Source organism: Nothobranchius furzeri, chromosome 6, assembly GCF_043380555.1.
Source record: "Nothobranchius furzeri strain GRZ-AD chromosome 6, NfurGRZ-RIMD1, whole genome shotgun sequence".
NCBI lineage: Eukaryota > Metazoa > Chordata > Actinopteri > Cyprinodontiformes > Nothobranchiidae > Nothobranchius > Nothobranchius furzeri.
Window position 1 is genome coordinate 51,183,044 of NC_091746.1, and position 27,821 is coordinate 51,210,864.

The window sequence follows — 27,821 nt, forward strand, 5'->3', positions numbered from 1 at the left end:
GTAAAGCAGCTAATGATACAATACAATCTCAAAAATAGTGACTGGAAATGTATTGTTTTTGGTTTTTGCTGTAAAATAAAAAATTGCCTCTGAGAAAACTAAGCAGAGATAGGGACAAGTTGGAGATGAAATGATAAAGGTAAAGAAAACAGGTAATCAAGGGATGACTGGACTTCTGGGAATAACATCAATTCTGACCTCATTTTAAAATGTCAATAAGATGGTGTGTCCAGCTTTTTAACTGGTGCAGTCCTTATTAAATGTTTAATCAGCAAAAGAAAAGCTGATTTTATAAATGATTTATCTAAAACCGCTGATACAGACCTTCATTAGGAAAGAGATGGGATCATTTGATAGCACTGCGGCCCATGTCAGAGGGCTGTTTTATTAGCAGTACAAAGTCATAGATATCTTCAGCCAAGAAAACAGATTTATAAAAATACAACAAAAGTAGAAAAATAAATAATGGCTAAATAAAATCAAATTTAACATCTGAACAGGAGCTACACAGAAATGTTGAAGATGATCGTTTTACAAAACAACGAGGTAACAGCAGCAGAAAAGCCAAACAAACCGTTAGAACAAAAGTAAAATACTCTGGAGTAGGTAAGCGGCACGCACCGGGACAGTGGAGCAGATAAAGACCGTTAAAAATCATCCTTTTTCACAATTTAACTTTTTGCTGTTTTTAGCAGCACGCGCACATGAGAGAATAAAGCAGCTTAATGCTGCATGCGAGGCACATCTCAAAGTTTAATTTATGTTTTGTAGTCGGTCACATTTAACCACAACTTCAGTTTTCCAGTTAGTCCGATTCTCATTTGTGTGATATCTGATGATGCAATTTGTTTTAAACCTGTTTCTACGCCTTCATGTTGTCCACATAGAACAAAATCCAAATTCCCTTCATTCACGCTGATAAACCACATTCTGAGTGGTTGAATTACAATTAATGTGAAAAGGAACTGAAGGAGGGTTTTAGCCACCAGATCTTCACATCATGTTACTGTAAACGTCTCAAATGCAGAGTCAAAAGCAATTTCCAGCTTTTTTTTATTCTAGAGCGCTCCAGCAGCACACTGCAGAGGAGTAGGATGGATTAAGCTTTATTGAGGATAAAAGATGGTCTGATCTTTCCTGAGCATCATTTGGTAAACCGAGTATATAAAAAGGCTTATTCAGAATGTGCTGGAACACTTCCTACATGGATGTAAAAAATGAGCCTCAAACACTTGACAGAACTATGGGGCATGCAGAAGAAAAGTTCAAAAGTGACTTGATTGTAAAAAACAAAACAAAAACAATAACTTTACATCACTGTTTCCACTTGACCAGGGGAATGGTTAACGGCTGTTCAGCTGCTATCAGGACACGGAGCGAGCCGCGCTGCTTTGTTCAGAGGAGTCTGGACGGTGGTCAGAAGGGGGCGACGTATACAGGAAGTTACAGCACACATAGAGGGGGAACGATAACAACCGGCTGTCCAGGTTCATCACCACATACTCCTGAGGGGCAGAAAGGGGGATGAGTGAATCTTAAGTCAGTCTACAGACAGCTGAGCACATCTGGAGGTGCTCACTGACCTGGTCTTTCTCCAGAGTGAGAAGCTGGTAGCCTGTAGAGCGACTGCAGACCAGTTTCCCTCGGCTATCGAAAGAGGCGAGGCGTAACCTGATAAAAAAAAGGTCAACGTCAGGTTAAGGTGTACAGCATGTTTTATATGTGTTGCTGTGATCATGACTGACGCAACCAAAGCTTCTGCTGATCCGCATACAACCTTAGTCTGATCCATCGTTTTACAAACTTACAGGGGACAAGTTACGACTTTTTTCTCAAGATATTAATTGTCCTGTGGTTGATAGGATACATGCTTATGAAGTTCCTAGCACTAAATCCTTCTCACATAAAACTATTTCAGCAGTTTTATTCTTGACAGTTTTGGCACCTTCCAGAATGAGTTGTTTCAGGTAGGGCTGCAACAACGAATCGATGAATTCGATGAAAATCGATTACTAAAAGCGTTGGCAACGAATTGCGTCATCGATTCGTTGTGTCGCACAACTCTTCCAAAAGCCCCTTCCCGCCCACCGTTGCGCGCAGACCAGAGCAAGTCAGATCAGCGCGAGGGAGAGCCGCAGATCAGCGCGAGGGAGAGCCGCAGATCAGCGCGAGGGAGAGCCGGTACAGGCAGATCAGCGCGAGGGAGAGCCTGCAGACTTGCGCTGCTGCGAACCGGTTCCACATTGTTGCACAGCGATCCAGGCAGCTGCTTCCAGCGCACGGTCCATTCTCAAAGTGGCGCAACCAAAGAACTATAATTAGCACACGATCGTTCTTGTCTGCACATGTTCTCTATTTTCTGTCTTATTTGTGCCTGAAGCGCTCTGCTGCGGAGCTCATCACCTGTGCTGTGGTGATTTCACCTCACGCAGCATCGAAAACGCGCTCTCCGCTTTGCGGTCAGGAGATCTCTTTGATCTGCTCAAAAGTAACTGATGAGGTGAAAAAGTAAGAATCCAGGCAACAGATTTTCTGGAGAATTATGAGGAGATGCAGGAAGATGAGAGACAGACAGGACAGGAAAATAGTTAAATAAAAACAAGAAAACAAAGTAAAATGTAGGTAGATTTATCTCCACTACACGTTTTTACCAGTAAAAAACAATAAGTTATACACATGTCATAGTTATACATCTGATACAATTCAGATCACCTTCAAAACTCAGTCACACACCCAGGGCCGTTTCAAGACATTTTGGGGGCCAAGGCAAAATGTCTCCCCCCCCCCCCCCCCCCTCCATAACTGGGCTCCCCAGAAGCCTCTGTGTAATTCATGCCCTCTCCAGGAGTGTTAGTTATACAGTGTTTGTAAAAGCCCCTCAGACATTACTGACATGTTCTAATATTATCAGATAAAAAACTAAATTATCAGACATGCTGTCTCATCTGCTTCTTTTCTAAACTTGCAAAAAGTAACAAAACCATTTGAAAGCCACTATTTGTGGATTATCTGAAAGTTTCCATGGAGTGTGTGACAACTTATTTTATCATTGATCCTATCGTCTAATCTCACAGCTGAAACAAGCATCCTTAATAATCTGTGCACAGGAAGCTTACCGATGCTGTAGTAAAACAAAAGGTATAATAATTTATTATTAATAAAACCTTGTTGCAGCACTAAAGCAGAAAAATTAGATTTTGCATTAAATATGCAAAATATTTACATATGAATTGTTTTAGAGCCCTTTTATTGGCAGAATCTGATATTAATTTAGTTCTTACAAAAAATGGGTCCCAACATGGTTTGTGTGGTGTTGCCATAGTGTGACATCATAGGCACAGATCCCCTGTCCTCTTGTTTGGAAATGGAAATATGATCACCCTACATTAAACAAACTGTCCACCCGGGCTTTTGCGCTGCACAGAGACGCTTTGCTGCCTATGACTTCGAATGTCAGTTGAGAGTCAGTCTCATGCAGACTGACCAATGAAGAGAGGGCCTCAAGTTAAGACCCTCTCCTCATTGGTCAGTCCACACGAGGTGGGCCAAAGGTTACTCTGGGTGGGTTACGTGTTGTCAGGCATTCAAGTATTGAGTATATTTACTGCATATTACAGTAAAATATTCTGTATGTGACCACATTATGGTGATCCTTGGGTCGTGATGATGGAGCCCTTGAATATTGTTGCCCAGGGTACAACAAAGTGTTAATCTGGCCCTGGTTCCGCCGTCACATTCCCGCAGAAACTGGTTGATCACACCGGGGCCAGACTACTAGCATGTGGTTTTACAACCACAATGTCCTCGGAAGCAAAAACGCTTTTAAAAGGGAGGGAGGAGTCCTAACTGTTGCTGCAGGCGTGTTGTGTGAGAGTGCAGTTATATACTGGTTAATATATTTTTGGGTTCAGTTGCTTTCATGTGGCCTAATGTGAGTCTATTTGGGATCATTGGAATGATCAGCAGCATTTCTTGATGTGACTTTATGGCAGTTGCCCAGGGCATCATCGCAAGGAGGATGGCATTCATTTACTTTTGTTTTATTTGGTATTTTTTCAGTCATTTTTGGAAATAGTGATCAATTTTGATTAATTCACAGCCTATGTTTAATTACATTTAAAATAAATGTCAACAGATGAGATCAAACAAAACAGATGAGAATTGCCCTTAAGCTGTTTAACTTGGACCAAGCATTTTAGGTCACAGATAGATGTAGCTTAGGGTCTCTGTCTATACACCTTATAAGACAATTTAGGTGATGGCATGTTGTTTTTCTGCTATTGAACTGTTTTCTAATAATGTTGTGTTAAAGTGAAGGAAGGAGAGAAATAACGTTTCCCTAGCAGTTTTTAAAAATTTCCCCATGTAATCCGATTAATCGATTAATCGTGTCGAGACCCCATCCGATTAATCGATTATCCAAATAATCGTTTGTTGCAGCCCTAGTTTCAGGAAAACAACCTGGAGCTGGTCACACCCCACCCATTCCCACTCAGGCTGCTATAAGCTGAGAAGCTCCGATATCTGGGAGAGGCTTAGAGTAGAGCCGCTGCTCCTCCAGCAGTGGCTCTACACCAGGTGAGCTTTTGTTTTTTTCAGTTATTCTAAGATTTCACATACGGGAACTTTTGGAAGCAGGTTGGTTTAGGCACAATTCCTAAAACCAAACCCAGTCAGAAAATGGACGGATGGGTTTTTTCCACATTTAGAGTATTAAAAGGTAATAAAAACCTACATGGCACCACAAAATGATGCAGAAGGTGAGTTTTGCATAACATGTCTCTTATACCGTAATTTCCGGACTATAGAGCGCACCTCAATATAAGCCGCACCAAAAAAAAAAAAAAAGGTTTTCTACACACGCACGCCGCACTCAAATACAAGCTGCGGCGCAGCAGCCACATGCAGGTCTCCGGCGCACAGCGCATGTATGGCCATAACATATGATAATTAGACAGAAAGACGCTACACGGAGGTTTTTCGTTGTTGTTTTAATTCAACAAAAACAAATTTTAAAAACGGGTGAACGTGCCTGTAAGTTTAGAAAAGAAAATAGCACTGATAGCATTCATATTTCTGGATGGTTATAAAATAAAAACAGAACTGACACGTTATTACTGGTAATTTGCATGTTTAGAAGAAAAGAAAAGCGCTGACACAGCATTAATAAGCCCTGGATGATTAGAAAATAAAAACTGCACACAAAACATGCCTGGTTAGTAAATAAAACACACCTGCCTACTAGAAGAAGTCATTCGCTCTCATCTTCCTCTTGCGCACTAAAGCCATTAAAGTCCTCTTCTTCAGTGTCGGAGTTGAACAGCCTCAGAAGAGCTTCGTCACACCTTTTCTGTGGCGATGTCAGTGCCGCTGTCCGTGTTGCTGTCATCATCCCCGGGTGAAGCTGGCGTGAATGAGTTCTTCCCGCTGCCGTCTCCAGCACCGAACCATGGATTCATTCATGCCAGGCTTACGTGCAGCAGCACTGTTTCCCTCCTTTACTGCCAGACCGATGGCCTTCAACTTAAATGCAGCAACATATGAACTCATACGTGTTGTTTCCATGATGAGGGGGTATGGATTTGAAAAAAATTCTTCGTCGTGCCGGCTGCTTGCATTTGCTAAATTAAAATGAGCACTTTCTTCGATTTCCACTTTTGACTTCCACCTGTTTCACTTTCTGCTAAAGCGCCCCCTGGCAGGTGAAGGAAAATCTTCAGTAAAGCTGCACCTCATTATAAGCTGCATGGTTCAATCCGTGGGGAAAAAAGTAGCGGCGTATAGTCCGGAAAATACGGTAATTATTATATATGTGATGATGTTTGACTAAAGAACAAATTAAATCAGAGGCCCCCTGCAGGGTGGTAAATCCTAATTTAGTAGTCAGGTTTGTCTGAGGTTAACTGAGGTTACAGTCAGATAAATGAACCGTTATAAACGTTGCCATTACCAAAAACTCACTTCCCTTTAATAGTAACACAAAATCTTCCTCTTCCATTTTCAATAGAACGGATGTTCTTCTTTAATCTCAGCATCCTCTGCTGAAACGGTATAAATATGTTCTTCCATCAGTGTCAGAAACTACCAGAGGGTGGACAGCTGCTGGATTTATGTCAGATAAGTTCCCATCTACGCCGTACATTTATAGATTAGGGTTGTTCGTTTGCCATCTCTTACTTTTCATTGCTTTTATTTTTATTAACACTCCTATGAGTATAAGATAGATACAGTAAATGTTTTTCTTGCTGTTAAAGCAAGCAACTTTTTGTAAATACACAATTAAAAAAAGGTCTACCCTTCTTTCTTCAGGCTCTCCCCCAAAATGAATAAAATAATTCACAATAAAATGATTAATAATAATGAAATTAAATCACATCAGTATGTGATGAGCATTATGTTGAAAATAAATGCCCCCAAAACCACCTCATACCCAACCTTTCGGTATATTCCCAGACAGATGGGCCTTTTAGACATCGTTATCTGTATTATGAACATGCTGACTGAACCTCTGACCTGTATGCTAGATGTCTCCGAGGTTGTAGGCTCACAGCGCCCCCACATGGCTGACTGAGTGTATTCCTTTTAAAGACTATGAAGCGGTTTGTGTAAGTCACCAAAAGGTCAAACCCAAAGTTAAAGCCTGTCCACCGCCAGCAGTACTGAAACAAACAAATATCACAGTTATTAAGAAAGAAATTAGAAACAAACATAAACGATGACAGTGATGGCTAAACTCACATCTCCATCTTTACTCAGTTTCCTGCCACACCTCATACTGTTCAGCTCAAACTCGTCTTTGTTGGACACCTGGGGACTAAAGGTAAAAGACAGCTGTGTCCTCAGGACGCTTTGAGTTTATTCAACATAAAATAAGATCACTGCCATTTGGGTTTCAGCCTCTCACCCGTTATCGTTGTCAAATTCTGTCCGGAGCATGGCAAACCACTGGTTTTTATACATTGTTGTCAGCCACTCTGAAACATAACGTTTAACATTACATATGTAAAAATGGTACAGCACACAGAACAACAATCAAGATATTTTAGAATCAGATTATACCAGGAGGTAAAATATTATCTCTCTCCAGGATGCGTGCAGAAGCGAGATCATTGATGATGTGTTGGAGTCGTACGAGTTTGAACACCGAGCAAAAAGCTGCCCCCTCCTCTGTGTTCAGGAATGGCTCTTTCTCACACAGGTCTGTAGGGACAAAAACTAAGTTACTAAAAAAAGGTAAGTGTTTGATTACTGACACAAAATACTCTAACTAACAGATTACTTTACCTGATCTGCGTTTACAAAGCCAGGTGTCAGCGTCGGCTAGAAGCTGCTTGATCGGCCCGTCCCACGATGGGTTGAGCTGCAGAAACATCCACTAAAGAAACAGTTTTAAAAAACAGAATAAAAATGATTTTAGAGCAGGGTGTCTAACTTAATTTCACGAAGGGTAGGACTAAAGGTGTGGTTTACTCTGTAATGTCCAGTAATGGTCAGTTTTTAGGTACTGTTTGACCATTCAACATCTGGTCAAAATGGAGACACGAGACTGCATGTATTCCCTTTAAATTGGCCTGTCTTCATCCCATCAGCTGGAGCTCAGAGCCTCTCTGCAGCTCTGAACACATGATAACGTATTGTCAACAATGTTCTCTCCTCAAGGTCCAGCTTCCCTTATCGTCCTACAGGATTCTTCATGCCTCTGAATAAGGAACACTCGCAGCTCGGATTAGTTGCTAAATCAAAGAATTATTTCTTAAATTAAATATGAACTTTTAAACTTATAAATTAGATAATCATTAAATAAATGTTTGTTTATTGCTACTTATAATAATTATAATATAATGAAATGTTTTCATTAATCTGTGCTTGAGCGATTGAAGTTTGAAATGAATGTTATGTTATTACATTGATTGATATATGTTTCAGCATGTTGATGACAAGGTCATCACCATTTGCACTCACACAAGGACAAAGTAAAGTTAAGTTAAAAGCGTGACACATAGATAGTCCTTTACCCCAGATCAGAGCATCCGGTATTAAGGAAGGCATTTTTCTGAGTTGTCTTGGTAATATTCCTCAACTTGTCAGCCTCTGGTTGGCTACACAAATCATAACATGAGAACATTAAAACTGGATCACTCTGGTGATTCATCAGTTCTTGAGAAAGCTTCAGACCGGCCATCTGAAGCAAAACCTCTCTAATCTAAAAAAGATTTTGACATGTCGTCAAAATCTTTTTGCACCTGCGAAGCTGATGTAGCAAACAGTTCCTGCAGAACAAGCTGATATTGTTCAGACTCCTTAAGAGTCCGTCTGACGCTAAGTTCCATCCATCTGACACGAGACATCTCTGGACTGGAGAAGTCGGTGATGTGGTCAATCTACTGGACCTGGGTGTCAGAGGTCATCTAACCTCTCTGACCTTCGGATCCACGAAGAGGGTCTCCGAGAACGGGTGAAGTAGACACACAGATAGCGTCTGATGCTTTTCGATAATAATCAAATTCTTAGCTTAACGCAAACCAAATTCTTTTACACCCAGAACTCAGCTCTCCTAGATACAGTTCTGATAACATCGCATTCACACATAGGCACCACATACTACATCTACATTCATCCATCACAGAAATGTTAGTTAACCTGTCATGTTTTAATTGTTTTAAAAATAAATTCTTACTTTTCACATCACATCACCCCACTTCTCCTCCAGCTTCACTGGCAGCGAGTCAACTCCAGGATTCATTTCATGATCCTGGTTCTGGTCTATAGGGCCTTACATGGACAAGCACCATCTTACATTGGTGATCTTCTTAGTCCCTACACCCCCAGCGGGTCCCTGAGGTCCAGTGATGAAAGCCTACTGGTTGTGCAGCACCAGGCTAAAGACCAAAGGTGACAGATCATTTGCTGCTGTGGCCCCCAGACTCGGGGACTCTCTCCCCCTGAGCCTGAGATCAGTGGACTCAGTGGTCTCCTTTAAAAAGCAGCTGAAGACTCACTTGTTCAAGCTGGCTTTTGTACGACCTTCTTCACCACTCTCTCTTTATTCTGCTCTCCCCACCTATTCCACCTTCCTCAGGATCCACTGATTTGCCTCTTTCCTATTCACTCTCTCTCTCTTTCTTAACTTTTTAAATAACAATTGTCTATTTTTTGCTCATTTGAAATAAATATATTTTTAACCATTTTCTAAATTCTTTTTTATATTTTTATATTTTTTGTTTCTGTGAAGCGCCTCATGATTTTTATCTTGAGAGGCGCTATAGAAATGATATTTTCCTCTTCTTCTTTTATAAACCCGACTCTTTTCTGAATCAAAACAAAGTGTTTACAATCCCTGACTAAAACAAAGAATCCTAGAATCTTCTGGTTAAACACCGTAAAGACCAAGCAGGTTGATATTCTATATTTATATAGAGTATCACAGCTTATTGGTCATAAGTAGAGGTAATATATATTAAGCTCTAAAAGCACTCAATTTCTCAAACCATACAACTCGTTTTCAACACATTTGCAGTGGTCTCTAGTAGGACATTTTGCCTCTGATTGGATAACAGCAATGCAACTTTACCAGTGAGTCCATTTGCTCTGCAACATGGATGTTTTATCTCCACACATTACACGAGCTTGGAGGAGTTCTGCTGTGTGGTAATGTCGCTAATGCTAATAGTTAGCTTCTGCTAGTCCCGACATTCTCTGCCGTTTCCTGGATGCTAAAACAACAACAGCCGTCCCTGTCTCAAGTCAAGATGGATGAGTCCATGAATGTTAAGAGACAGTGTGACGTAGATCTGTCAAGATTTTCTAATCCTCGAGATTCACTGTCTATGTTCTATCAGAAGCTAATGCAGGAGATAGGTGTGGGAGACTGTTTTCATGTTCAGCCTGCATGGAAAACTCAGAGTGACTGATTATAATCAGAAATAATCATAATTTTTTTTTCCAGATTTCAAAATATTTGTACAGAATGTGATTTTTTTTCTCAAGATGCAATATTTAGATGTCAGAACATCCATCTTTTACTTTCTCATATCTTCCTCCATCAAGATCTTTTACTGATTATTTTAAAGAAAATTATTTACAACTGATTACTACAAATGTTAAAAAACACCATCCAAACGAACAGAATGTTGGGAGTTCCAATGCATTCTGGGACTTGTAGTTTTTGTAGTTTATATTCTACATCTGCAGGCTGGATATAATACCTATTATATATGATCAGATAAAACTATTAAATGGGTGAAATCTAGGGCTGGGCGATATGGCCTAAAATCAATATCATGATATATTTAGGATTTCACCTCGATAACGATAAATGGACGATAACTACAGGTATGTGCAGAAACAAAATTTGTCCACTAGATGGGGCTGTCACGTGTTGAGTCACAGTTTTACGTGACTCAAAAGTGGTACAGCTTTTTAAAGGGACATGAACTTTGCGAACCTACGCAAATCTTTTCATTTTTTTGTTATCAAATCTATTGACATGGGAAACATCGATGAGTCAGAAATTTCGATAACAATACATTTTCGATTTACTGCCCAGCCATAGTGAAATCCTATCTTTGTGTTTTACATATGTGACTTAAAGCCTTTACGGTAAAGAAACAGAGCAACTCCCTGCCGTCTACCTTCTTCAGAGCGGTGTAAACATCCATCTCCACCTGCATGACGAACAGATCTGAGGACTGAATGAGTTGCTGCATCACATCAACCCTGCAGACAGAAACAAAACACACAGTGATCGGGATTGTTCAGGTCATTATTTCCTGTTTTAGAAAAAGCTGCATCTCCATCTCTCATACCCAAGTTCTTTCAACAACTCAACATTCTGATGGGTCATCAGGTTGTTAAGAAGCCACTCTAAACACCTTCAAACACAAATACAGACATAAAAATCATGCTTATTAATTAAATCCTAACATATTCAAAATAGTTCTGACTTTTTCATGACTGAATCCAGGCCGTAGATGCTAGCACAAGCATAGTAACCACACACAGTCTTCGCACTGATGTTTTCCTTCATGGTTTCACCGCACTGCTGGATCAAGCCGTCCTGTCAACAGTACAAGGAAAACTACTGAGATTTTGCATTATTTTGATATAATACATGCAAATCCTATGCAGTCATTTTATATTCAAAAATATATTTTGTCCTGGACTGACCAGCTGTAGCATACAAGCAGCAGCAAGAATACAGATGACCCTGCTGGGCTTGATCAGGACATCATCACGATACAGAGATCCAAACACAACCTGAAGAGCTGCACAAACACAGCAAAATGAGATGCAGACTGTAAAAACAACAACAACAACATAAAATCAAGAGTAAAGTTATTGTCTGTGTTCTGGGACGCTCACCTTCAGCATCAATGTTCTGGTCTGGGATCTCCAAGTTGATTTCCATCATGTTGGATTCCTTCCATGAGCCGCTGAACATACTAGAGAAATACCCTGACTGCAAATAAATAAATAAATAAATAAATAAAAAGTTTAAATATAAAAACTGATAATGCGCAGGACTGTTTTTACTTATTTTACCTGACACAGGTACACTTTGTGGAGGTTCCACTCCTGCCCCAGAGCACAGATGCGAATATCGCTGTTTTCACCATTCAGAAATAATGTCTGGTAAATATATTTTGAAGTGCTTTTCAACTTTTTCCTGCAAAAAGAGAAAACACACACAGAGAAAATATAAATGCAAGATTATAAAGAAAACTACAAAGGTGATTAAAAGGCAGCAACGCTGAATTAAATCCTTTGGTGTGACTTGCCTGCGAGGTGTATCTAATATGTCGTCTTCTTCCTCTTGCTCACTTTCGCAGTCACACTGAGCATTTCGTTTTCTCTTTTTACATTCACAGGCATGTTTGCGACTGGAACTTGTACCCTCTGCTGACTCCTCTGGTCCCTGAGAGGGGGACTGAAACCTGCTGCCCAAACTTCCCATCTCAAATAATTGAAAAGAAGAAAATGAACAAATAAAATTTTATGAACCACAATTATTGAGCGAGAGGCAGGAAACCCCGTGGTCAGGTCTCCTGCCCATCACTAATATCACCTTCATTTAGACAAAAACACGTTTTGGAGAAAAAAAGAAAAAGACTTGCAGCACAACCAGTGTGTTTGTTTCTGACCACAACCAAAGTCTGGAAGAAGCCTCTGGGATGAGAGGCTAAATGTCTCCAACATATCCAGAAATGTCCAGCTGTTGGCTATTGGTTGGGAGGAACCCCCCCCCCCCCCACCCCCCACCCCCCACCCCCCCCCCGGGCGATCTGAATTCGAGTGGTGTTTTGTTATTGGACTTCTGTGCCAGTCATGGATTGTCCATAATGAACACCATGTTCAGACATAAAGGTGTCCATATGTGCTCTTGGCACCAGGATACCTTAGGCCGCAGCTCGATGATCGACTTTGTTGTTGTTTCATCTGACCTGCGGCTGCATGTCTTGGACACTCGGGTGAAGAGTGGGGCGGAGCTGTCAACTGACCACTACCTGGTGGTGAGTTGGCTCAGATGGTGGGGTCAGACCAAGCAGGCCCAAACGTATCGCGAGGGTCTGCTGGGAACGTCTGGCAGTCTCCTGTCAGAAGGAGCTTCAACTCCCACCTCCGACAGAACTTCCAAAATGTTCCGGGGGAGGCAGGGGACTTTGAGTCTGAATGGACCCTGTTCCGTGCCTCCATTGTTGAGGCGGCCGACCGGAGCTGTGGTCGCAGGATCGTCGATGCCTGTTGTGGTGGAAACCCCCTGGTGGACACCGGTGGTTAGGGATGCTGTCAAGCTGAAGAAAGAGTCCTATCAGGTCTTTTTGGCCTGGGGGACTTCAGAGACAGCTGACAGGTACCGGCAATCCAAGAGGAACGCAGCTCGGGTGGTCACCAAGGCAAAAACACGAGCATGGGAGGAGTTCGGTGAGACCATGGAGCAAGACTTCCGTACGGCTTCAAGGAGATTCTGGTACACCATCTGGCTCCTCAGGGGGAGAGAGAGAGAGCAGTGCGCTACCAACACTATCTATAGTTGGACGGTGTGCTGCTGACCTCTACTCAGGACGTTGTGCATCAGTGGGCAGAATACTTCGAAGACCTCCTCAATCGCACCAACACGTCTTCCAGTGAGGAAGCAGTCTGGGGACTTTGGGTTGGCCTCTCAAATCTCTGGGGCTGAGGTCACTGAGGTGGTTAAAAAGCTCCTCTGTGGCAAGGCTCCAGGGGTGGATGAGATCCGGCCAGAGTTCCTTAAGGCTCTGGATGTTGTGGGGCTGTGTTGGCCGACGCGGTTCTGCAATATCGTGTGGACATTGGGGGCAGTCCCACTAGACTGGCAGACCGGGTTTGTGGTCCCCTTATTTAAAAAGGGGGACCGCAGGGTGTGTTCCAACTACAGGGGGATCACACTCCTGAGCCTTCCTGTAAGGTCTATTCAGGGGTTCTGGAGAGGAGGGTCCGTCGGATTGTTGAACCTCAGATTCAGGAGGAGCAATGTGGTTTTCGTCCTGGCCGAGGAACACTGGACCAGCTCTATACCCTTAGGGGGATCCTGGAGGGTGCATGGGAATTTTCCCATCCAGTCTACATGTGATTTGTGGATTTGGAGAAGGCATTTGACCGCGTCCCTCGGAGGGCCCTGTGGGGGATACTCCGGGAGTATGGGGTTCCAGGCCCTCTGATATGGGCTGTTAGGTCCCTGTATGACCGGTGTCAGAGCTTGGTCCGCATTGCCGGCAGTAAGTCGGGCTCCTTCCCAGTGAGAGTTGGACTCCGCAAAGGCTGCCCTTTGTCACCGATTCTGTTCATGATGTAACCCAGAAGCTAGAACCTTAATGAGGTATTAACTAATTGGCTTACTAATATGATCCATCCTCAATTTAGATAAAATATAAAATATAAATTAAGGAAATTAACAATACTAATTAATAGATATCTAATTAACTAATAGATAATTTCATAATGAATTATTGGAAGGGTGAATAACTAAAATAACGAGTTTAATATTAAACATCGGTTAAAACAAGAATCTTGAACATCCCTAACAGAAACAGAAGAGGAAAGCTGTACACTATTGGTCCAGGTGGGAATCTGAAATTTCATTGGCTGAGAGAAATAAGTCCCGCCTCCGCGAAATAAAACCGTGCGACGCAGCTGAGCGAGAGGAGAGACAAACGGCTGTGCAGCACGCAGATACAGAAAGCAAAGACTGAGCGGTTAGAGAGAGAGAGAGAGAGAAAAAAAAACAACGGTCGAGGCCGTGAAGAACCCTGATTTGGGTGCCGCATAGATAGAGGGAGAGGCGGACTTGACTCCTTCTAATAAGAGCTAGGAACTTGGAACCAACGCGGTGAGTAAAGAAAAAAGAAGAGAAAAAGCTAACGATGCAACTTAAAAAAAAAGGAAACTTAAATAGCTTATCAAATTAATTCCATTCTTATAGATTTGTGTGGAGACGACAGAGTGAACCAATCCTCTGTAGGAGGGAACCGTTGGAGCGCGTTGGTGAGTGAATGAGATTAAATTCAGTAAATTATTAAATTCAAAAAGCTAATTACAGCAACCGAGGTGACAGCAGTGGGCTGCTAGACGTTAGATCCCAGGAGTTAACATCTCAAACTACCAGTTAACGGTGGTAGGGCATATAGGAGTTAACGGCTCAAACCGCCAGTTAACGGCGGTAGGGCATATGGGATTCCCAGGAGTTAACGGCTCAAACCGCCAGTTAATGGTGGTACGGCCTAGATGTACAAGGTCCTCAGGGGCGTTATAGCTAACGCCATAGAATTAGCAATGCGTCCCTTAACCAAACATTTAATAATAAAAAAAAATAGATAAATAAAAATAAATAAAAGCTAACTGATTAGGGAGGAATTATTTTACAAAGGTGGACCAAAGGACCAGAATTTATATTTTGTTGAATTTTGTTATAGAACATTTTATTTATTTATTTATTTATTTATTTATTTATTTATTTATTTATTTATTTATTGTGTTACAGATATACAAGGTGTCACAATGCTGTATAGAAACACAACTAAATGTATCCTTGTTGTCATGAATGTATTTCTTGTTGAATAGTGTAGAGTAATAGAATCTAACTGAGCCTATTGAGCTGAACAATTGTTGTCATATGTAATTATATTTCCAGAGCTACTGAGAATTATTTTAATAGACAATCAAATTGATGTTATGTTAGTTGAACTGTGAACCCAAACATGATTGGCTATGCCAATAGAGTGAAGCATTTGTTTAAGTCTGTAAGACTTTATGCTGTGATGTGACGAGAAGGGTCGATGCCAACTCGCTAACAGTCCTGTTGTTTACAGGCTGGGTTTTTTTTTTTCCTTGGGTTTGATCCCGACTCCTATGATCACTCACTTGGAACGAGAACTGGATTTCTTCCTGACGAGGGAGATGGCGAGCCTTAACCACTGAACGAACCAGGACATCTCAAGTAACTGAAGAGCAGACTGCTCTCTTCTGTGAACAATCTCAACGGTGCGGTAGGAAAAAATCGCACCACCGGACTCTGACTTTCACCCCAAGCGTGGGGATTTGACTTGACGCCGGCTGACTTGTGACTCATATGATCAAATCTCATACCGAGCATTTTACTATTGTCGATTGTTTTCATCTGTTTTTGTGTGTTATCTTTATGTGTTATATTTCCCATTATTATTAAAATTTAGTATATAAACCGTTTCATGCTATACCCGTGACTCCAGTCATTCTTAAACAACCTCCAATTCTCCCCGAACCTAATTATTGGCCCATTTGTTTATTTTTTCTTTTAATTATCTTATTGTATCCTGTAATCCGGTTACATAAAACTTGGCGAGCCAGCCAGGAGAATTGTAGAGTTGTTACCTTAGCTAACCATTGACTGACATCATAAGAGTGCCTGGAGGTCACAGTGGTTTGCCATTTTGGCATTATTGGTACTTTTGAGTGTTTTAAAATGGAAGTTGTAAAAACAGAAAAGGTCAAAGTTTCAAATGCTGTTTTAATCAGTGGGTTAACTGATACAGACCTTGATAACGAAGTCTTTGGGTTTATGGAAGGATTCGGACCAGTTAACAGGCGCATTAAGTTACCAAACTGTGATCAGATTATTGTGGAGTTTCAACATGAAGCCACTGTTAAGGAATTAAAGAAACAATGTTTACCCTATGACAAACCTTGTACTAGGAACCCAGATGTTTTCTTCCATATTCAAGACCTAGCCAGCGCGTACAGTCTAGAAACTAGCACATCTGCCACTGATGCCTATCTGTCAGAGCTCAGGGACATAGCTGCGCGTAGCAATCAATCATTTAAAGACCTTCTAATGGAGGAACTGGCAAAAATTGGGGAATCTTTAGGAAGGGATACCCATGCATCTGAACCAGTCACTGAACCAGAGCCAATGCTCCATAGTGACCAAGTTACATATTCCCTGCCTTTAACACCAGAAGTTAACTATATAAACAACTCAAAGGACAATTGTCCACCTACAGAGACTGGAAAACAAAACCCTTGCATTCCACCAAATCTTTTAAACACACCTGAGGTTCAGCGAGTTATTGTGGAACACATTGTTAAAAGCAGTGAGGTTATCCCTCCGCCTAGTTCACAATACAGACTAAAACCGTTCTCAGGGCGAGTTCCACACCCTTCTTTTGAAACTGACTATGATACTTGGCGTAGTAGTGTAGTGTTATGCATAAATGATCCTTCACTCACCAAGTCCCAAATTGTACGAAGAATCGTGGAGAGTCTGTCAGCCCCAGCAGCGAGCATCGTTAAAGCTCTTAGTCCAAAATCCGACCCGGAAACGTACCTTGAACATCTCGATTCAGCTTACGCAGCTGTCGAAGACGGCGACGAGCTCTTTGCTCGCTTCTTAAACACAAACCAGGACAGTGGTGAAAAACCTTCCGATTACTTTCAGAGGTTATACACCTTGTTAAACCTAGTTATTCAGAGGAATGGAATTTCCTCCAGTGACGCCGACCAGCAGCTGCTCAAGCAGTTTTGCAGAGGCTGTTGGGACAGCTCGCTGATTTCAAACCTGCAACTCGAACAAAAGAAAGACAACCCGCCTCATTTTACAGCACTTCTCCTCAAACTGCGCACTGAAGAAGACAAACAGGCTACTAAAGCAGCACGCATGAAACAACACTTAGGGGCACAACGAACTAGAGTGTATTCAAATGTGCAAACAACATGCTCTCAGAGTAAAAACACTTGTGAACTGGAAATAGATGATAACTGTGATGACTTACGCAAACAAATCGCTGAGCTCAGGAGCCAAATTGCACAGCTTAAGGTTAACAACACAGATAAAAAGGCAAAGAAAACTCAAAAAGAGTCAAAACCCCGTGTGGGGACTAAAATTCCAGATGAGCCCAAACAGATTCAGCAGATAACAGCAGTGGTGCCCAGACCAAAGCCTGGATACTGTTTTAAGTGCGGAGAAGATGGGCACATAGCTTCTAGCTGTAGCAACGAGCCAAATCCAGCACTAGTTGCAACTAAAAGACTTGCTCTTAGACAGAAGCAGCGCGAGTGGGAGATGTCAAAGCCAATTGCTCAGTCTCCTCCTTTAAACCGGTAGAAGCTCCTATCGTGGGACAGATAGGTGCTAAAGTAGAACCAAGTCCCTCTAAGGAAAGGACAGAGAGACTTTTTTGCAAGCCAGTTCATGCTCATTCAGTGCCAAAACTTCCCAAAAGATTAGTGGGTGGGCGATGCACAGCTACAGTCTCAGTTAACAGTGTTGAATGTAATTGTTTACTGGATTCAGGGTCCCAGGTAACCACCATTGCCAATTCGTTTTACCAAGAACACTTACCTGACCTCTCAATTAAACCCATCAGTAATCTGTTAGAAGTCGAGGGCGCAAACGGTCAAGCAGTTCCTTATTTAGGATACATAGAGATAAGTGTCACATTTCCAAAAGAGCTCGATCAGTCTGGACTTGAGTTACCTACCCTTGCGTTAGTGGTTCCGGATATAAGCTCAAACTCTGATACACCACTACTCATTGGCACAAACACACTCGATCCTTTGTATGAGCAATTGTCTGCCAATAACTTACCTGATTCCAAGGCACTCTCTTATGGGTACCAACACGTGCTAAAAGCCTTAGCAGTCAGAAAAAAACAAAGCAAAGATGGACGAGTTGGTGTGGTGAAGCTTCGAGGGAGAACCCAAGAAGTTCTCCCTGCAAATAAAAAACTGTTACTAGAAGGGTTTATGCAACCCAGCCAAAACAAGCATGAGCCTTATGCACTCATTGAACAACCCACCAATGGTTCTCTACCAGGGGGTATAATTGTAGACTGTTGCCTCATTTCCTTACCTTCACATGGTCCATACAAAGTACCTGTTGTACTAAGAAACGAAACTAACCATGACATCACATTACCCACTAACTGTGTGATCGCTGAGTTAGTTAAAGCCGATCGTGTTATGCCATATCCAGCACCTGACAAAAGTGATCAGAAAGTACTTGCGGCGTGTAGTTCGCAGCAACAGACTTCACCTTCAAACCCTCCTCTCAGTTTTGACTTCGGTACTTCGCCCTTGTCCGAAGAATGGAAAGGGAGGATCACCAACAAACTTAACACTTACTCCGATGTGTTTTCGCACCACGATCTTGATTTTGGTCATACACAACAGATAAGACATCACATCAACTTAAAAGACGAGACCCCATTCAAACAGAAATCTCGGCCGATCCATCCACATGATTATGAAGCCGTGAGAAAACATTTGGAAGCCCTCTTGGAAACCGGTATAATAAGAGAGTCGGAGTCTCCATTTGCCTCACCAATAGTGGTAGTTCGGAAAAAGAATGGTGAGGTACGTCTATGTAAGACTATAGAAAGCTTAATCTGCAAACCATTCGCGACGCATATGCCCTGCCTAACTTGGAGGAGTCCTTTTCTGCTCTCGCTGGATCACAGTGGTTTTCTGTGATGGACCTCAAGTCAGGTTACTATCAAATAGAGATGTGTGAAAAGGATAAACCTAAAACTGCTTTTGTTTGCCCGTTTGGGTTTTATGAATTTAACCGTATGCCACAAGGAATAACAAATGCTCCAAGCACTTTCCAACGGGTTATGGAAAAGTGTATGAAGGACATTAATCTGAAGGAAGTGTTAGTTTTCCTAGACGACTTGATCGTCTTTTCCAACTCCTTGGAAGAACACGAAACCAGACTTTCTCACGTTCTTGAACGGCTTAGAGAATACGGACTCAAGCTATCACCAGATAAGTGTCGTTTTTTCCAGACATCTGTGCGTTATCTTGGACATATAGTATCTCGAGATGGCATAAAAACCGATCCAGATAAGGTGGAAGCACTCAAAACATGGCCGAAGCCTCAGACTTTGAAGGAACTCCAATCTTTCTTAGGATTTACCGGTTATTACCGACGCTTCGTTAAAGATTACTCAAATATTGTCAAGCCACTAACATCTCTCACGGCTGGTTATCCACCCAAACGGAAAAACTTTAAAACACCACCATGTAGATCAAAGGACTTGAACCCCAAAGAACCCTTTGGGAATCGTTGGAGCCAAGACTGTGAGAAGTCCTTTCAAACTATTATTGAAAAACTTACCACTTCGCCAGTTCTTGGCTACGCTGACGCAAAACTCCCATATCTAGTACACACAGATGCTAGTACGACCGGACTCGGTGCAGCGCTATACCAAGTGCAAAACGGTGTCACACAGGTAATCGCTTATGCAAGTCGCGGTTTAAGCTCTAGTGAAACTAGGTACCCTGCGCACAAGTTGGAGTTTCTAGCCTTAAAGTGGGCCATAACAGATAAGTTTCATGACTATTTGTATGGGAACACATTCACTGTCATTACTGATAATAATCCGTTAACTTACCTCTTAACAACGGCAAAACTCGATGCAACGAGCTATCGTTGGCTAGCTGCGTTGTCCACCTATAATTTTGACATCAGATACCGTGCAGGTACACAGAACGTTGACGCGGATGGCCTGTCTAGGAGGCTGCATGATAAACCTGAAGACAACTCAAAATTCACTGAGGAATGCCAACGACTAGATGAGTTCCGATCTCATCTTTTATCCTCTGTCAAAGAAGTCGAGCTTCAACTTCAAGCCGAAGCAGTGAAGGCAACATGCCAAAAGCACATGGTCTTGGATGAGACTGATTCTCCTTGTGGTTTAGTTCAGTCACTTGCCATGTCTGCAGCGGCCATTCCAGACCTATTCCAGTTGGAAGACAATAGTGACAGTTTCTTTGCTGTGCCCAAGTATAACCATGCTGACCTTGTCTCCTTGCAGAGGAAAGATCCAACCATTGGCCGAGTCATTCAGCTGCTTATGACTGACAATAAACCGCCAACTGATACTATTGCAGAACCCCCGGTGGTTCTTAACCTTTTGAGAGAGTGGAAACGGTTTGAGTTTCAAAATGATTTACTGTACCGGAGACGCCAATTAGGACCAGAGACATCATTGCAGTTAGTCTTGCCTGATTCATTACGTTCAACAGTCATGCAAAGCCTACATGATGATATGGGGCATCTTGGGGTTGAACGTACGACAGATCTCATTCGGTCCCGTTTTTACTGGCCAAGAATGGCTAGTGATATCGAAATCAAAGTTAAAACTTGCGAAAGATGTATCCGTCGGAAGGCCCTCCCTGACAAAGCTGCTCCAATGGTGAGTATTACCACCACCAGACCTATGGAGTTAGTTTGCATGGATTTTCTCTCCATAGAACCAGACAGTAAGAACACTAAAGATGTCTTAGTGATTACAGACCATTTTACAAAGTATGCAGTGTCCATCCCAACCAAAGATCAGAAAGCCACCACCGTCGCGAAGAACCTGTGGGAACATTTTTTAGTCCACTACGGGTTTCCTGAGCGTCTTCATAGTGATCAGGGACGGGATTTCGAATCACGTACAATCAAGGAACTTTGTTCTTTACTTGGTATCCATAAAGTCAGAACGAGCCCTTATCACCCTCGTGGCAACCCCGTTGAACGGTACAATCGTACATTACTCAGCATGTTGGGAACTTTACAAGCCACTGAGAAACCTCACTGGCGCGATTTTGTAAAACCACTTACTCACTCGTACAATTGTACAAAAAATGACGTGACGGGATACTCTCCCTACGAGCTAATGTTCGGTAGGCAGCCTCGGTTGCCTATAGATATTGCCTTTGGGTTACCGCATTTGAACAAGCCCTCTATAACTCATTCTCAGTATGTTAAAGAACTGAAGAGTCATCTGGAACAGAGTTATGACATTGTCATAAAAAACTCTCAAAAAACAGCGAGGAAGAACAAAGAACGGTTCGACAGAAACATTCGTGAGTCCACACTAGGTGTGGGAGATCGTGTTTTAGTCCGAAATCTTCGCTTAAGAGAAAAGCATAAATTAGCAGACAAATGGGAGCAAACAGTGTATATAGTTCTCAAACAGATGGAAAACTTGCCAGTATACACTGTAAAACCAGAGAACGGAGAAGGACCCAACAGAACACTCCACAGAGATCTTTTACTGCCTTGTGGTTTTCTCTCTTCATTAGAAAATGAAACAGAACGCGTTACGAAACCTAGCAGACCTCATACAAGACAGAGTTCAGCCTTAGAACCTGACCCAGATGAGCCACTTGACGAAGAGGTAGATGAGTTTTATTACTCTGATCTTCCACAAGTGCTAAACCGACCATCCTATCAAATAGAGGTCACCTTGCCAAATAGGGAACTCATAGCAGATTCAGGACCGGTAAATAATATTCAACAACAAAACACACTATCCTTACACACAGGGGATCGCAAGGAACCAACCTTAGCTGGTAATGAAAATGCTGAATTGTCCTTACTTGACAAAGGCATCAACACCGAAACATTCTTACCTGACAGAATGAGTGAAACTGCGACATTCTTACCTGAAAGAGTGAAAGAAGCAGCAACATACTTACCTGAAAAAACGAAAAAAAATGAAGTATACTTACCTGACGTAGAAACGGGGGATGAAACTAACACAAACCTACCTCAATTGGATGGTGTCCTAAAGTCGCAGCAACGTGATGTAAGTTTTGAACCCATCATACACGATCAGACACATACATCTGAAAAGACCAAAGTCTTAAAGAATAGCTCATCAGCTCTGTCGGAAACAGAGAGCTCACTTCGTCCTGTCTCAGTTGAGAATCAAACCGAAACGGATGAGCATGATACTGTGCAACCAGAGATGTATGTCAGGAGATCTGAACGAAGTAGTCAGCCTCCTCAAAGACTAACTTACTCTCAATTGGGCAATCCACTAGTGACCGTAGTTAGGTCCCTTTTCCAAGGACTTAATAAAGCTTTTATTGACTCTCTTACTCAAGAAGTTGTGTACCCCGTAGAAACAATGCACAGGGACGTGCATGATATTTAATGGGGGAGGATGTAACCCAGAAGCTAGAACCTTAATGAGGTATTAACTAATTGGCTTACTAATATGATCCATCCTCAATTTAGATAAAATATAAAATATAAATTAAGGAAATTAACAATACTAATTAATAGATATCTAATTAACTAATAGATAATTTCATAATGAATTATTGGAAGGGTGAATAACTAAAATAACGAGTTTAATATTAAACATCGGTTAAAACAAGAATCTTGAACATCCCTAACAGAAACAGAAGAGGAAAGCTGTATACTATTGGTCCAGGTGGGAATCTGAAATTTCATTGGCTGAGAGAAATAAGTCCCGCCTCCGCGAAATAAAACCGTGCGACGCAGCTGAGCGAGAGGAGAGACAAACGGCTGTGCAGCACGCAGATACAGAAAGCAAAGACTGAGCGGTTAGAGAGAGAGAGAGAGAGAGAAAAAAAACAACGGTCGAGGCCGTGAAGAACCCTGATTTGGGTGCCGCATAGATAGAGGGAGAGGCGGACTTGACTCCTTCTAATAAGAGCTAGGAACTTGGAACCAACGCGGTGAGTAAAGAAAAAAGAAGAGAAAAAGCTAACGATGCAACTTAAAAAAAAAGGAAACTTAAATAGCTTATCAAATTAATTCCATTCTTATAGATTTGTGTGGAGACGACAGAGTGAACCAATCCTCTGTAGGAGGGAACCGTTGGAGCGCGTTGGTGAGTGAATGAGATTAAATTCAGTAAATTATTAAATTCAAAAAGCTAATTACAGCAACCGAGGTGACAGCAGTGGGCTGCTAGACGTTAGATCCCAGGAGTTAACATCTCAAACTACCAGTTAACGGTGGTAGGGCATATAGGAGTTAACGGCTCAAACCGCCAGTTAACGGCGGTAGGGCATATGGGATTCCCAGGAGTTAACGGCTCAAACCGCCAGTTAATGGTGGTACGGCCTAGATGTACAAGGTCCTCAGGGGCGTTATAGCTAACGCCATAGAATTAGCAATGCGTCCCTTAACCAAACATTTAATAATAAAAAAAAAATAGATAAATAAAAATAAATAAAAGCTAACTGATTAGGGAGGAATTATTTTACAAAGGTGGACCAAAGGACCAGAATTTATATTTTGTTGAATTTTGTTATAGAACATTTTATTTATTTATTTATTTATTTATTTATTTATTTATTTATTGTGTTACAGATATACAAGGTGTCACAATGCTGTATAGAAACACAACTAAATGTATCCTTGTTGTCATGAATGTATTTCTTGTTGAATAGTGTAGAGTAATAGAATCTATCTGAGCCTATTGAGCTGAACAATTGTTGTCATATGTAATTATATTTCCAGAGCTACTGAGAATTATTTTAATAGACAATCAAATTGATGTTATGTTAGTTGAACTGTGAACCCAAACATGATTGGCTATGCCAATAGAGTGAAGCATTTGTTTAAGTCTGTAAGACTTTATGCTGTGATGTGACGAGAAGGGTCGATGCCAACTCGCTAACAGTCCTGTTGTTTACAGGCTGGGTTTTTTTTTTCCTTGGGTTTGATCCCGACTCCTATGATCACTCACTTGGAACGAGAACTGGATTTCTTCCTGACGAGGGAGATGGCGAGCCTTAACCACTGAACGAACCAGGACATCTCAAGTAACTGAAGAGCAGACTGCTCTCTTCTGTGAACAATCTCAACGGTGCGGTAGGAAAAAATCGCACCACCGGACTCTGACTTTCACCCCAAGCGTGGGGATTTGACTTGACGCCGGCTGACTTGTGACTCATATGATCAAATCTCATACCGAGCATTTTACTATTGTCGATTGTTTTCATCTGTTTTTGTGTGTTATCTTTATGTGTTATATTTCCCATTATTATTAAAATTTAGTATATAAACCGTTTCATGCTATACCCGTGACTCCAGTCATTCTTAAACAACCTCCAATTCTCCCCGAACCTAATTATTGGCCCATTTGTTTATTTTTTCTTTTAATTATCTTATTGTATCCTGTAATCCGGTTACAATAACCTTTATGGACAGGATTTCTAGGTGCAGCCAAGGTGTGGAGGGCATCCGTTTTGGTGGCCTGAGGATCAGGTCTCTGCTTTTTGCAGATGATGTGATTCTGTTGGCTTCATCAGAACATGATCTTCAGCTTTCGCTGGAGCGGTTCGCAGCCGAGTGTGAAGCAGCTGGGATGAGAATCAGCTCCTCTAAATCTGAGACCATGGTCTTGATTCGGAAAAGGGTAGAATGCCTTCTCCGGGTCAGGGATGAGATCCTGCCCCAAGTGGAGGAGTTTAAGTATCTCAATGTCTTGTTCATGAGTGAAGGAAAACTGGAGCGTGAGATCAATAGGTGGATTGGTGCTGCATCTGCAGTGATGCGGGCATTGTACCAGTCTGTCGTGGTGAAGAGAGAGCTGAGTCAGAAGGTGAAGCTCTCGATTTACCGGTCGATCTATGTTCCTACCCTGACTTATGGTGATGAGCTTTGGGTAGTGACCAAAAGAACGAGATTGCGGATACAAGCGGCCGAAATGAGTTTTCTCCGAAGATTGGCTGGGCTCTCCCTTAGAGATAGGGTGAGAAGCTCGGTCTTTCGGGAGGGGCTCGGTGTAGACCTGCTGCTCCTCCACATCGAGAGGAGCCAGTTGAGGTGGCTCGGTCAGGATGCCTCCTGGACGCCTCCCTGATGAGGTTTTCAGGGGCACGTCCAACCGGGAGGAGACCTAAACGTAGACCCACAACACGGTGGAGGGACTATGTCTCTCACCTGGCCAGGGAATGCCTTGGGATTCCCCCGGAGGAGCTGGCCCAAGTGGCTGGGGAGAGGGAAGTCTGGGCCTCTCGCCTTAGGCTACTGCCCCCGCGACCCGACTCCAGATAAGCGGATGAAAATGGATGGATGGATGGTCCAGCTGTTTTCAGCTAAAACTCTCAGGATGATCATGTCCAGGATGACTGAGAACTACACCTCCATGCTTCAGCAGCATTCAATCAGAACAGAAAATGAAACTTGAATGTAGCTGCTGTCAGTAACAATCTAACAGATTTTAAACATTAAAACTCAACAGAAATAGTTCAAAAAGGAAATTAAAATGTTATTTATTATTATTATTATTTATTGTGGCAGAAGCTGGTGTGGTCCACCACAGAGAAGCTGCTCTAGCATGATGACTTAAATCATTCTACAGGTTATTGTTCAGCCTTCTGACGCTCAAGCTCACACACACAGGTGTTGGTGGCTGCGACTGACTGCTGACGCTCCGTGTGTTTTTATTTCTGGAGTGAGATAAACTCACCTCACACCGTCCAGTTTGTTCTTTAAAGCTTCTATTAAATCTACTGTGTCCAATGTTGACGTATTTAACAAGTTTCCTCTACACTGCAGGAGTTAAAGTTTACATTACGGAGTAAAAGTTCGGCAGAGGCGTTTGTTTACATTTGGCCACTGAGCGCAGGGTGGGGAGTACTCTGTGCTGCACACAGACAGCTGGTGTGATCAGCTCTGAAAAGCGTTGATCACAGTTTGCAGATCACGTTTAATTTTCACGGAGATCGGCCGGATTCCTCTTCCGTCGGCATTCTAGGAATCGAAACTGGGAATCGAAAAAAAAAACAAAAAACAACCTTTGAATGATTCCGGGAAAAACGAACAGTTGGAACCGGTTCCAATCGATGCTCGTGTGACAAGTGAGAGGCAACAATTTGATTAACATGCATGATTTTGGTATTTTTAAGGAAACTGTGGTGCCTGGAGAAAACCCATGCATGCATGAAGAGAACGTGTGCACGAAGGCTGGGGCTGAGTTTTGAACCTGCAACCTTCTTGCAAGGCAAAGCAACAGCCTCCACAGTGCTCAAAAGAAAATAACAAAGACAATTAAAAAAAATGGCTGTTTGTGGACCTTGTACCACAGCTTTTTACATCAATGTAAATGAAACCAGTTCTGTTTGAAGCTGCAGCTGCATTATCTTCCACTTGTTTTAAAAAGCACAAACAGCATATGCTGTGACTGTTCTAAACAACTAGAAATCTTGTTCTTGATAGATTACTAAATCGTTAATCCATCTTTTAAAAAACTGCTTTTGTCAATTTAGAAAAACGTCTATCTCAGCAATGAACCGCAGAAAATAATTTTATCTCCTAATTTAATGCGTTTTTCTCAAAATATTGTGATTTCTATCAGCACAAATTACACAATCCTATTTATCTCTGTCCCACCATAATCACATATCCTTAGAGGAATGTGGCAATATTTGACAAATGAACTGATTAGAAAAGTTTTAGCTCAAACTTGCCAGCACTGATAAAGGGTTGATCTCATGTTCAGGATGCTCAATTTTGTTAGTAGTGAGAGCATTTTATTCACAAAATAATAATAATAATAATAATTTGCCGGTTATGACTCAGATGATCACCAAAGGTAACGATGTGTTCGACTTACCTGGTGATTATAACAACTGAAGCTGAGGTAGAGGCGTGAAGATGACGTTTACGAGTCTGTGGAGAAGAGCTAACCTGAGAGCTAGCGAGCTAGGCTGACAAACTCACCATCAAAACCATGTAAGAGAACAGTAACAGCGCCTCTTTTGACCATCTGCTGCCCAATACAAGTCTCCGGAGAGCGACTGGCTATCTGGTTCTAGTTACATGTTGCTAAATAAGGCTAACATTAATCAAAAGAGGCGAGGGGATGTATTAAAAATAATGTAGCTGCTTTGTTGTTCTTCTTCGCTCGGCGGTTTGTAGCAACAGTTACACATACGACTGTCATGCGCAATGGCACCGCCTGCTGGTGATAATTGGACACTAGTCTTTGTGGTACATATTCAAGTAGATAAGATGTTAATCACTGAGTCAAATAAAAGCATAATGAAGGTTGTTTAATTACCAGGATGAACTGGTTGGAACCATAAATTAAAATTTAAAATTCTTAAATAGACATGCTTGACCTCTCACTTTTCCTCTTGGCCCCTGTTCACAATAAGTCAAATTATCAGTGTCTTTTTTTGAAGACATATAAACATCTGTTTGTATGTTTAATTAACTATAAATCTCTTCAGATCTTCTCAGAATTTTCTCTGCTTATAGACCAGTGATTCCCAAAGAGGAGTACTTGTACATGTAGACACTGACAGTGTGTTGTGTCCATGCCAAAATATACCACCTGAAGCTCAGCTGTGATGTGGATAATTTCAAGTTCCTGGAAATGGTGCACTGGTATATTTTTTACCCCCGAATATGACTTACAAGGTATTCATTCCTACTAGAGACAACTGCAAGTGCATTAATTAAACAAGTTTCATGAGATTTTTTTTCCAGAAATGTCAGTGGCCCTAAATATCTACTTCAAGGGATTTGTTGTCATTTTTGTCTAAACACCATTTTTTTGACAAAT

The 27,821-nt window shown here is 41.8% G+C and overlaps 1 protein-coding gene across 1 annotated transcript; it reads right to left on the reverse strand.

Annotated features, from left to right (window-relative positions):
* Positions 1–1,073: 1,073 nt before the first annotated feature.
* On the reverse strand, positions 1,074–27,076 carry gmcl1 (germ cell-less, spermatogenesis associated). The gene is made up of 15 exons (XM_015941064.3): positions 26,868–27,076; positions 11,778–11,953; positions 11,542–11,665; positions 11,362–11,458; positions 11,167–11,264; positions 10,944–11,056; positions 10,806–10,871; positions 10,632–10,716; positions 7,285–7,375; positions 7,060–7,200; positions 6,905–6,974; positions 6,739–6,814; positions 6,514–6,659; positions 1,584–1,671; positions 1,074–1,505 (listed from the first exon to the last, which is right to left on the reverse strand). The coding sequence occupies exons 2-15, from the start codon at positions 11,951–11,953 to the stop codon at positions 1,365–1,367; spliced, it is 1,512 nt and encodes a 503-aa protein (XP_015796550.1). The 5' UTR covers positions 26,868–27,076; the 3' UTR covers positions 1,074–1,364.
* Between the last annotated feature and the right edge of the window lie 745 nt (positions 27,077–27,821).

Coding starts and splice junctions, on each gene's coding strand:
- gmcl1 (XM_015941064.3), bottom strand. CDS start 11,953: ATGGGAAGTTTGGGCAGCAGGTTTCAGTCCCCCTCTCAGGGACCAGAG. Junction 11,265..11,361: donor CCAGAACATTGATGCTGAAG/GTGAGCGTCCCA, acceptor GTGTTTGTGCAG/CTCTTCAGGTTGTGTTTGGA. Junction 11,057..11,166: donor CTGCTTGTATGCTACAGCTG/GTCAGTCCAGGA, acceptor TACTGTTGACAG/GACGGCTTGATCCAGCAGTG.